We start from the raw sequence: 12425 nt of genomic DNA on the forward strand, positions 1-12425 counted from the left end.
TCAGTTTGATTCAGATGCTTCTTTGATATCAGTTCATTTTGAAATATTTCAGGTACATGCTATTTTTCTTAAGGAAAAAAAATCTCTCAAATAAATCTGTAAACTATACAGGGAACACTCTCACTTGGTACATTACTAAAATATTAAAGCTTAAAACTATTAAATTCAGTTGCTATTTATTTTCAGATATAATAATCAACACTCAAATAAAAACTGAGTTGTAAACAAACACATTTTTATATAAAGAGTTTTTATATAAAATTTTCTGAAGGCATAATTATGTTTCTACTCAGATTCCTTGTTGAAATATAAACATTTAAATGAACATAAATTGTCTTGAATAAATCTGTCAAAGTAATTATGCCATCACTAACAAGTATTCAGGTTTCACACAATGCTTCTCTACAGTTTTTTCTAGCAAACTAACAAGCTATAGACACTGAATGACTTTCCTAAGCTAACGTTATGTTATGATGTTTGCAAACTGATTTATTGACGTCTTTTAGCAGTTTGAAACACTGGCCCATTTTAGTAAGTTGTACAATTTTTTTCAACATACTTTCTGATTATCATTCTTGTTTAAATCATGCCTATAACTTGATGTAAAGAGGAAGACATGATTGCTTTCAAACTTGACGCATGAACAGAGGTGGCTACAAAGATCTGTCACACCACATGACAGAGCAGGGGTCCTCAACTCTGGACCTCGAGATCCAGTTTCCTGGAGGAGATTAGCTCCAACCTGGATCAAATACACCTACCTGCAACTTTGTAGTAATCCTGAAGACCTTGATTAGCTTGTTCAGGTGTGTTTGATTAAGGTTGGAGCTAAACTCTGCAGCAAAGTGGATCTCAAGGTCCAGAGTTGAGGACCCCTGTGATAGAGCATCAAAACGACATTTATTGTTTGTATTTCTTGATAAAATTTGAAAGCTTATGCTTTTCCGAACATACTGATGTTCAGATTTTTTTTTTAAACTGAATAAAATCTAGTTATTTTTAAAAAATGTAATTGGTGCCTCCAGTGGTGCGGAAATGACATACGTAACCTTCACCTTTAAATGCCATTATTTTCTCTTCTCTTCAGCCCCATGCCCTCCACTGAATATCCAGTCCATAATGAACTGTGACAGCAACACAGCAAGTGTGTCCTGGTCCAGTGGCAATGGAGCTCTGTCCTTTATGATGGCAATGGAATGCTCTAATGGACAGAGGTACATCTGCAGGACCAATGAAACATGTACATTACCATGCCAATCCTTCCGAGAGTCGTCATGACAGAAATACTTTTATTGAGCAAGGAAGAATTAAATTGACAGACATTAAAGTGACAGTAAAGAGATTTATAATGTTACCAAAAATCAATAATACTATTTTGAACGTAATTTCCACAAAATTATTAAGCAGCACAGCTGTTTTCAACACTGATAATAATAAGAATAATACGAAATGTTTCATGAGCACCAAATCAGCATATTAGAATGATTTCCCAAGGATCATGTGACTGGAGTAAAGGTGCTGAAAATTCAGCTTTTCATCACAAGAATAAGTTATAATAATTACTTATATAATTTTATAATATATTAAAATATGCAGCATTTGAAATGTGAAATGTTGCTTAAAAAGAATATTGCATGTTAAATACAACTTAAGCTCCATTACCACATTTTTAATTTTTTTTGTAAAACATACAGTACTGAACTTACCTAGCATTAAATCGGACAGGACTCTTAATATTCCTTTAAAATAATAAGTCAACCATGTACTCATTTTGTTTTTCTATAATTCTGAATATTGCTTTAAAACAGGGGTCTCCAAACTCGGTCATGGAGGGCCGGTGTCCTGCAGAGTTTACGGTGCATTCACGCCATATCGTAATTACCATGATTACGAGATACCAACTTGTAAAAAGCTTTCACGTCCTCACAGAACTCGTAATTACAACTTGTGAACTGGGAGTTTTCTGAGAGCTACAACTTGTACCACCTGACCACCTCAGATTCATTAGGTGCTATGTTTAGGCATTGATATTTAGGCATGCGATTGTTCCGAGCCCAAGGGTGTGAACAGCTCCAAGTAGAACGTCACGTGTTGTCATCTCGAAATCATAGTAATTATGACATGGCATGAATGCAGTACTAGCTCCAACCCTAATTAAACACACCTGAACCAGCTAATTAATGTCTTAGTAGGCATACTAGAAACTTCCAGGCAGGTGTGTTGAGGCTAGTTGGAGCTAAACTCTGCGGGACATCGGCCCTCCAGGACCAAGTTTGGAGACCCCTGCTTTAAAATAATAAGTCTACTATGTACTCATTTTGTTTTCTATAATTTACCCAGGTCCTTGTGTACCACAAAATGTGTTGGCCAGTGTAAGCTGTAGCAGCAACATAGCAAGTGTAACCTGGGGGAGCAGTCAAGGGGCGGAGCTTTACACAGTGACAGCCAGCAGTGCTAATGGCCTTTCAGCTAACTGCACCTCAACATCCACTTCCTGTGACCTGTTAACTTTGACCTGAAAGGATCGTGTGACTGGAGTAAAGGTGCTGAAAATTCAGCTTTTCATCACAAGTTACATTTTATAATATATTAAAATATGCAGCATTTGAAATTTGAAATGTTGTTTAAAAAGAATACTGCATGTTAAATACAACTTAAGCTCCATTACCACATTTTTAATTTTTTTTGTAAAACATACAGTACTGAACTTACCTAGCATTAAATCGGACAGGACTCTTAATATTCCTTTAAAATAATAAGTCAACCATGTACTCATTTTGTTTTTCTATAATTCTGAATATTGCTTTAAAACAGGGGTCTCCAAACTCGGTCATGGAGGGCCGGTGTCCTGCAGAGTTTACGGTGCATTCACGCCATATCGTAATTACCATGATTACGAGATACCAACTTGTAAAAAGCTTTCACGTCCTCACAGAACTCGTAATTACAACTTGTGAACTGGGAGTTTTCTGAGAGCTACAACTTGTACCACCTGACCACCTCAGATTCATTAGGTGCTATGTTTAGGCATTGATATTTAGGCATGCGATTGTTCCGAGCCCAAGGGTGTGAACAGCTCCAAGTAGAACGTCACGTGTTGTCATCTCGAAATCATAGTAATTATGACATGGCATGAATGCAGTACTAGCTCCAACCCTAATTAAACACACCTGAACCAGCTAATTAATGTCTTAGTAGGCATACTAGAAACTTCCAGGCAGGTGTGTTGAGGCTAGTTGGAGCTAAACTCTGCGGGACATCGGCCCTCCAGGACCAAGTTTGGAGACCCCTGCTTTAAAATAATAAGTCTACTATGTACTCATTTTGTTTTCTATAATTTACCCAGGTCCTTGTGTACCACAAAATGTGTTGGCCAGTGTAAGCTGTAGCAGCAACATAGCAAGTGTAACCTGGGGGAGCAGTCAAGGGGCGGAGCTTTACACAGTGACAGCCAGCAGTGCTAATGGCCTTTCAGCTAACTGCACCTCAACATCCACTTCCTGTGACCTGTTAACTTTGACCTGCGGACAGTCTTACACGATCACAGTGAAGGCAAAAGGCAGCAACTGCAGCAGTGGGAACAGTGCGCCTGTTCAAGTTCAAGCAGGTTTGTTTCTTATTTCATATCATGATTCTTTTTAAAGCTGAAGAATGTCTTTTTCATTTAAAAACTGTAAAAGAAAGGCACTGAATTAATTAACACTCAAGTTTTATCTTGCTTCTTGTGTTCTAGTGCCCTGCACCCCAAGTAATGTCCTGCCCACCGTGGATTGTGTCACAAATGCTTTAGTGGTATCATGGACACCTGGTGCAGGAGGACAGTATTACACGGCCACCTTGCAGGACAGCAATGGACTGTCCACCACCTGCCAGTCTACGGGCTCACAGTGTAATGTGACGGGGCTCAGGTGTGGTCAGCTGTACCACGTCAATGTGACGGCGTCAGATGATCTGTGTAGCAGTCCTCCCAGTGCTACTGTGAGCACTAACTCAGGTACATAGAAACACATACATGCATATACTTGTCTATATACTCTATACTTCTCAATCTTGTTCCCATAGAGACTGTCTGCTAAATTAATTGCTATGTTCACTGCATAATGTGCAGTATATACTGTATATATCTTACTATTTTTAAGAAATGGTATGTAAAACAGATTATGCAACATTTTTACAAGTTTTAAACAATGCTACTTTCTTGTCACATGACTTGATTACTTTGTAGTGCAGGTTTAATTTAGTGAGTGGCATTCAGGTGAAAATAAATAGGTTCATTTTGCATAAAATCTCCAATTTTGTGTAAAAAAATGTCTTTGCAAATCAATCAAATGAGTTGAGTTTGTCTGGACAAAGTTGAGTGCTTTGCATTGTGGGATTCAGCACCCAGACTACTATGGTCTGTAGTATGTCCTGCACATTTTAAAACATTTTCATGATACACTACTGTTCAAAGGTTTGGGGTCAGTATGATTTTTTTTAAAGAAATTAATAAATATAATTATTACATTAAATAAATTTCTAATTTATTGAGATGCACCTGTATATCTTTTTTCTTTCTAGATTTTATCTAGGAAAATTATACATTATTTTACACTTTTTTTGGATATAATATGTATCTTGTACATCAATTCTTAAAATTAAATGGTTATCATACCATTGCAGGTCCGTGTGTTCCTCAGCATCTGACAGTGCAGTACAGTCCTTCCACCGCTCTGCTCTCCTGGGATGTCACTAAAGGTGGTGCCAACTTCACAGCAGAGGCTGTGACCCTCGAGGGCCTGATGGTGACCTGTGAGACCTCTAACACGAGCTGCACCTTCCCAGACCTGGGTTGTGGTCAGATCTACAACGTCAGTGTGACGGCTCACAACAGTGTCTGCAGTGACACTGTGGCCTCTGATCCTATCAAGACAGGTCAGTCATGTGACCACTGATTTTAAAGGAATATTCACACAAAATTAACATTCTGTCATTATTTACTCACCCTCATGTCATTCCAAACCTGCATGATGTTCGTCTTGAATCAGTGTCATTTACTTCATGTCATTGCAGAACCCTGTCCTCCTCAGAATGTCAAAGCTAGCCTAAACTGCGCCACCCACAGTGCTACTGTTTCCTGGGAGCCTAGCCATTTGGCAGTGGGATACGCTGCATTCCTGGAAGGCAGAAATGGTCATTCCACTTCCTGTCGGACAAATCATACATACTGCAGTTTATTTGATCTCACCTGTGGAACAGTGTACTATGTCAGAGTCCGTGCCATCGGTGAGGTGTTCAACAGCTCTGACAGCATAGGGGTCAACATGACATCAGGTCAGTAAAAAACAAATAAAAACAAACAATATTGTAACTGCACAAAAATATTTTTCCCGTTACAGCAAATTCCTCTAGTACCAAAGGCCGAAATTAAACCAGAACTGACCATGTTTCTGGCCTTTTTTGCACGATTCATTGCACATTTATTTAAATATTTTGCACATAAATTGCACATATTTAAATAATTTCTAAAGGATTCTGAAGCAGCCATCAGCTTTGCCATCACCAGAATATAAAATCATAATTTTCCAAACTTTTGACCAGAAGTGTATGTGCTAGCAAAAAGGATACATCATAGTTAATAAATATGCTTCTTCTGTATTTTTCAGCACCATGTCTGTCCACCAGTGTGTCTGCTCTGGTGGACTGTGCTACAGATTCAGTTCTAGTGTCCTGGAGTTCCATTGCTGGGGCGGAGAATTACTCCGTGACCGCTTTGGGGTCAGAAGGTCAAACAGTCTCCTGCTCAACCAGTCAGAACCACTGTAACATCTCCTCCCTGCAGTGTGATCAGCAATTTAACCTCACCTTCGCCTCTACAAACCAGCAGTGCCAAATGACCTCCACCACCAATGTCACGTTTCAGTCCAGTGAGTTTACAAAGCATTATGTGTAGAAGGGGTTAAAATTTGAAGCACACTAATTAGGGTACAACCTTTCTGTGACCACCCTGCAGGACCCTGTGCACCACTGCAGCCAGAAGTCAATAAACTGTGCGGTAACAAAATGTCTGTGATGTCTTGGGAAGTGAGAGAAGGCGCTGATTACTACATCGCCCGAGCCGTCAGTGCAGAAGGAGGATACCAGCTCTGTAACTCCACCAACTCTGTTTGTTCCTTCTCTACTCTGAGCTGTGGAGAGACCTACACTTTCACTGTCACCGCCCACAGAGGCCACTGCCAAAGCGACGCCAGTGCACCTGTATACCTCACTACAGGTACAGCATTATACAGAGTAATAAAAATTCTGATATCTCATCTTGGGTCTTTAATCAGAAAATGAGTATTATTATTATTAATCATAATCATGTATTTTAATAACAATTTATTAAAAATATATATTTTTATGTATATTTATTTAATTTGTTAATATTTTGTTTTTATAATTAATTTATTATTATTGTTACTATTATTGTTGTTATTATTAATAATAATATATAAAAATTATTATTATTACAACAGATCATTACAGATATTAAAATATTAATAATGGTTGTATATATTTTTATTTTTATAATGAACATTTTATGTATTTATTGTTATTAATAATTATAATATAGTATTACAGATATAATGTTTATATATTTATTTTTGTATTTTATTGTTAATATTTTAGCCACACCCTTTCTCACTCTCTGTGCCTTATTACCCAGTATTTTTATTATTACAAATTATAATACATTTGTATATTTATTTTGTTATTGTTAATATTTTTTTACTTTTAATAAAAATATTTTTATAATTAATATTTTAATTTATTATTGTTATTATTAAAAGTAAAATAATATTAAAAATAACAATAATGTTTGTATATTTACTTTTATTGTTAATATCTTTATTTTTTACAACTAATGTTTTATTTATTTAAATAACTTTGTACAATGCTACAATGTAACAGTCCCCCTGCACTTCTCCAGATCCTTGCAAACCACAGAACGTGACTGCTCATGTTTCATGTGACAGTGAGACGGCAGCGCTCAACTGGTCAAAAGCCAAAGGGGCGTCATTCTACACTGTGATGGCAACAGGGAGTCTGGGATATATTGTAGACTTCAACACTACTTCTACTAACTTGTCTGTTTCACTGTTCTGTGGACTAAGTTACAACATGACTGTCCAAGCGCATAACGATTACTGTGAGAGCCCACTGAGCACTCCTGCAGTTTTCAGACTAGGTATGTATCTGAAATTAGACATAAACCTGCTGTGCATTAAACAAAAATCCACAACCTTTAACACACAAAGGCAGTATGTAATTTCCTGTTATTATAAGAGAATTTATTGCAAATAATTCATGCTGATCTCTGTTATTTGAGGGAGTATGGTAGGAAATTAATTTACTTGCCTTTGTAATGTGTGTGGTGATCCAGCGCCCTGCACACCCCTCAATCTGGTGACATATGTGGAGTGTGACAACCAGTTGGGTTCTGTCAGCTGGGGCCCAAGCGATGGGGCGAACATGTACACTGCCACAGCAGTGGGTGAGGATGGACACACACATCTGTGTGTTACTAATGGGACCAGCTGCACCTGGGAGGACCTGCACTGCGGTGAAATCTATAACGTTACGGTCACTGCCAATGACAGCCGCTGCACGAGTGCACGCAGCAACAGCACCACCATACATATGGGTAAGACCAGACACTCTAATGATAGAGTGACACTTCACACTTGCACGATGATTCACTTGACACTTGCACTTATCTATGTTGTATATATGTAAAATTAAGATAAAAAGTATTTGGATGCTGTATGAACTTGAGGGGGATCAGCTGATTAAAAATATTCGTAAAAATGACTAAGAAAAGTTTAATAAGTTCTGAACAGGGTGCACAATTTTTTAATAACTATATAAAACCCAACAAGAAGTGTAACAAAACTGCTAATTTAAACCACACAAACTATACTTATATATTCAAGATATATTCTCTAAAAACAAGTTTGCTTCACAGGATAAAACTTCTAAAGTAAAAGACATGACATGAAGCAAAATGAAAGTCACATGAGCAAAGCACACCAAACTGTGTTGGAAAACAAGACAATATATTTGAATATATTCCTCATCATGAGACAAAAATATGAAATTTCTAATGATTATAAATGACTAAATTATTATTAAACGCATTTACTCAAGTTCAATCCAATTTAAATATTATTATTTTTAAATGTTATAATTTTTCACAATACCATGACATTTTCCTTGTTTATGCATGTAAACACAAACCTCGGGAGTTTTTAATGCTGTGCTGTTTTCTGGTTCGTTAGCCCCATGTGTTCCTCAAGCTTTGCTGCCCATCCTGGACTGTGGCACAGGGGTGGGTACTCTGAGCTGGGCTTCCAGTGCAGGAGCTGAGACATATGAGGTGACAGCAGTGAGTGGAGATGGGAAACCATTGGCATTCAGTACCAACATCACCAGTGGCTTCCTATCAGAGCTGCTCTGTGGTCAACAGTACCAGATCACAGTCAGAGCAATTAACAGGCAATGCAGAAGTGTACTGAGTTCACCTGCTTACCTGTCATCAGGTAATACAGAAACACTGATGGCTTGACTCTTTATATAGTCTGTTGAAAATGACCCATATCGCAGATCTCAAATGCTTTTCCTGTTCTCTTCTCCTCTAGTTCCATGTGTTCCTCAGAATGTGGTGTCTGAGCTGGACTGTTCGTTTAACTTTATAACTATAAGGTGGAACATTAGCCATGGGGCGGCGTCTTACCTTGTGGTTGCCAATGGACCTGAGGGTCCAGTGACTGCCTGTAACACAACTGCACAGCAGTGCAGACTGCAAACACTGCATTGCAGCTCCTCGTACAATGTCAGCGTCATTGCAGTCAACCAGCAATGCAACACATCAGGAAGTTCCATCTTACGAATAAACACCGGTATAGTCTATGTATAGTCTGCTCTCTACTTTTATCTCTGTTTGAAAAAAAAGATTAATTACAATTAAGCATGCCAACAGATGTAAGATAGAAAACTAATTACTAATTTAGTCTTTCTCCAACCTTGTTTCTTTGCAGTGCCGTGTGTACCTAGTCATGTGCAGGGCAGTGTAAACTGTACGACTGGAGATCTATCTGTATCCTGGGACCCAAGCATGGGGGCCATTTCCTATGCTGCGGTTGCTCAGACTAGTGGTGGCTACGCTTCAGTGTGCAACAGCACCGGAACAGCATGTGTCTTCTCAGATCTGCTCTGTGGGATGAACTATAGTCTAGCTGTCAGCGCCACTGACGGGACATGCAACACTGCACAGAGTCAACCAGTTGTGCTGAGTACAGGTACCTGAAAAACATTAAAATAACATCCACCATAAATACAGTTCAGCAGTTTGGGGTCAGTACTACTTTATGCTTTAGAAAGAAGTCTTTTATGCCTTGCGTTTACTTGATCAAAAATACAGTAAATCAGAAATATTATTAAAATGTAAAATAACTGTTTTCGATTTTAACATTTTAAAATGTAATTTATTCCTGTGATGGCAAAACTGCAATTACTGCAGTCTTCAGTGCCACATGATCCATCAGAAATCATTCTAATGTGTAAACCGTGTTCTTTCTTATGATTATTTGATGAACAGAAAGTTTGAAAGAACTGCATTCATTTGAAATTACATTTTTATGAAACATTATAAAAGTTTTTGTCACTTTTGATCAATTTAATGCATCCTTGCTTAATATCCCCCCCCCCCCCCCCAGTGTATTATAGTGCAATGATACATATGTCTTTGTTTCATTTTTTTTGTTCTTAATATAGGCAACAAACATCTAGACACTGCGCAATAAAATAAAACAATGCATATATTGATATTTTATTAAATTCATAGCAATTAAATGACAGCCCTCTAAAACAAGGATGTTTTACTGTTCTTCATTTTAGAAATGTGCTTCCCAAAATAACTGAAACATTCTCACTGTTACTAGTGTTAGTACTGATTTTTAAGTTTCAAGTACTAAAGTTAATAATCTTGCTAATTATGATAATTGTTAATATTTCATTTCACTTCAGTGTCCTGTAAGCCACAGAATGCTAGCGCCCAGCTCAACTGTGACACCAACTCTGCAGTTGTAAGTTGGGAGCTCAGTGATAACATTAAGCGTCACACAGTCCAGGCTACTGGTTCTGATGGACATCGCATCGACTGCTCCAGCTCCGACCACAGTTGTACATTATCTGGCATACACTGTGGCCAGAGCTATAACATTACCGTCACTGCCTTGGATGGAGTATGTGACAATAGCAACATGCACCTCTTTCTGCAGTCAGGTGAGTCTGCTGATTCTCTTGTGCACCTGATGACAGAGAAGCCAAGATTAAATCCTGTATCTGATTCAAGTCGAACGTGGGGTATTCTAATCTGTTGTAAAGAAACAAAATTACCATGCAGGTGTATGATTATCAACACTAATGACTCCTGTTCATGCTCTCTTTCAGCTCCATGTGCACCTAGCAATGTTCAGACGTCTTTGCATTGCGACATCAGCAATGGTGGTGTTGTGTCTGTGTCGTGGGTGCAAGCAAACGGGGCGGAGTCTTACACGGCTGTGGCTGAGTCTAACAATGGTTATTCCTACTCTTGTAACACCACCGCTGCCTCCTGTGATCTACAGGAACTGCAGTGTGGTCAGATTTATAATGTGTCTGTCTACTCACTGGCTCATGGCTGTGGGAGAGTGAAGAGCACTACGTCTCAGGTGCAGACAGGTGCGTGTGTGAAGATTTTACTTACTTTATCAAGAGAGGAGTATGTCTTTATTTAATGTTATAGTAATTTTCAAAACCAGTGGTCCCATCTCGAAGCTGATAATTACATAATAAGAGATCTGAACACTTCAGTTCAACTTAATTAGCCATCAAATATATAAAAGGTCTAAAATAAGCATAATTTAATTATTCATATTGTATTTTTTGTTGCATGTATGTTTCACTGAAGATTTCTTTCACCAACAGCAGTTGTAATTTAATTTGATCATTCCCCCCCGACATAAGGGTAAATCTCATAAAATATTTAAAGAGCAAAACATTTTTTCACACCAAAATCAAAATAAAAAAATAAGAAAATATATTGTGCTTAAGTAAAGTCTACTTTTGGCATTAATATGATATTGGCATTTTTATTGGCAGTTCTGTCAGGACCACTATCGTCAAAGATGATTGACAATTAGCATACAGTTTGGATTGGCGGTATGGTTCTGTTCTGGGCAAGAACTCCCTGCGCATCCATGCAGCCTAGCATGAATAAGAGCAAGAAGAGCAGCGATAACCCCCCCAGGGTAAACAGAACAGAACCAACATAAATGTATTGCAGATATCGTTAAAGTTCAATAATGTTATGTACATGTTATGCCGGCAGCCGTATCACCCTGTAGCCCAAGACTGGCTACCCACTGAAGCTAAGCAGGGCTGAGCCTGGTCAGTACCTGGATGGGAGACCTCCTTGGAAAACTAGGTTGCTGCTGGAAGAGGTGTTAGTGAGGCCAGCAGGGGGTGCTCACCCTGTGGTCTGTGTGGGTCCTAACGCCCCAATATAGTGATGGGGACACTATACTGTCAACAAGCACCATCCTTCGGATGAGACGTTAAACCGAGGTCCTGACTCTCTGTGGTCATTAAAAATCACAGGATGTCTTTCGAAAAGAGTAGAGGTGTGACCTCGGCATCCTGGCCAAATTTGCCCATTAACGTGACCTGCCAGAACTAACGCTACGCTAGATTTATTTTCAGAAAATTTAAGCATATTTTCTCTCCAAATTATCCTTGCTGTAATGCAAAAAAACAAAACAATATATTATTTAAATGGTAAAGTATTTATATCTCATTGTTATATATTGTATATGATTTTATTAAAAAATGTTTAATAATACAGTAAGGGGAACTACAAAATAATCTGTTGTAAGTAAAACATCTCATTACAGGAATTACTTTTTTTTTTTTTTACATAATTTTTTACGGTAATGAGACTTTTGATAGAAATTCTAATTGCCATGAAATTAATGCCACAATGCAATAGTCTTGAAAATGGACTTTAATGTCATTTTGTAAAATATAATATCTTATTTCTTTTTACGGTAATGAGACTGTTGATAGAAATTCTAATTACCATGAAAATAATGCCACAATGCAAAAGTCTTGAAAACTGACTTTAATGGCATTTTGTAAAATATAATATCTTATTTCTGAGGCAAAATATGACCAGGAAATGTTTTGTGAGTTTCAACCCCCTTTAGAATTAAGCAAGCTACTATATGTTTATGACTTCTACATGGGGCTATGACTGACTTACTTTTCGCATGTGAAATGAGCAGGCATGCTAACTTGATGTAGCATTGCGGCAAGGAGTACACCACCGTTGCCATGTTGGCTTACCTTATATAGTTTCCTGCTGA

General features: G+C 37.9%; 1 protein-coding gene across 1 annotated transcript in view; it reads left to right on the forward strand.

The window, feature by feature from the left end:
- The window catches only part of LOC107671583 (serine-rich adhesin for platelets-like), a 33292-nt gene that overhangs the window by 15728 nt on the left and 5139 nt on the right, over positions 1–12425 (forward strand). Inside the window, exons 23-33 of the mRNA XM_016464495.1 lie at positions 1088–1240; positions 2341–2508; positions 3347–3607; positions 3734–3994; positions 4663–4914; positions 5053–5313; positions 5646–5906; positions 8661–8921; positions 9060–9320; positions 10048–10305; positions 10474–10743. Coding sequence (XP_016319981.1) covers positions 1088–1240; positions 2341–2508; positions 3347–3607; positions 3734–3994; positions 4663–4914; positions 5053–5313; positions 5646–5906; positions 8661–8921; positions 9060–9320; positions 10048–10305; positions 10474–10743 — 2667 coding nt within the window. The remainder of the gene's footprint in view (positions 1–1087; positions 1241–2340; positions 2509–3346; positions 3608–3733; positions 3995–4662; positions 4915–5052; positions 5314–5645; positions 5907–8660; positions 8922–9059; positions 9321–10047; positions 10306–10473; positions 10744–12425) is intronic.

Source organism: Sinocyclocheilus anshuiensis, unplaced genomic scaffold, assembly GCF_001515605.1.
Source record: "Sinocyclocheilus anshuiensis isolate Anshui unplaced genomic scaffold, SAMN03320099.WGS_v1.1 scaffold1149, whole genome shotgun sequence".
NCBI classification, from domain to species: domain Eukaryota; kingdom Metazoa; phylum Chordata; class Actinopteri; order Cypriniformes; family Cyprinidae; genus Sinocyclocheilus; species Sinocyclocheilus anshuiensis.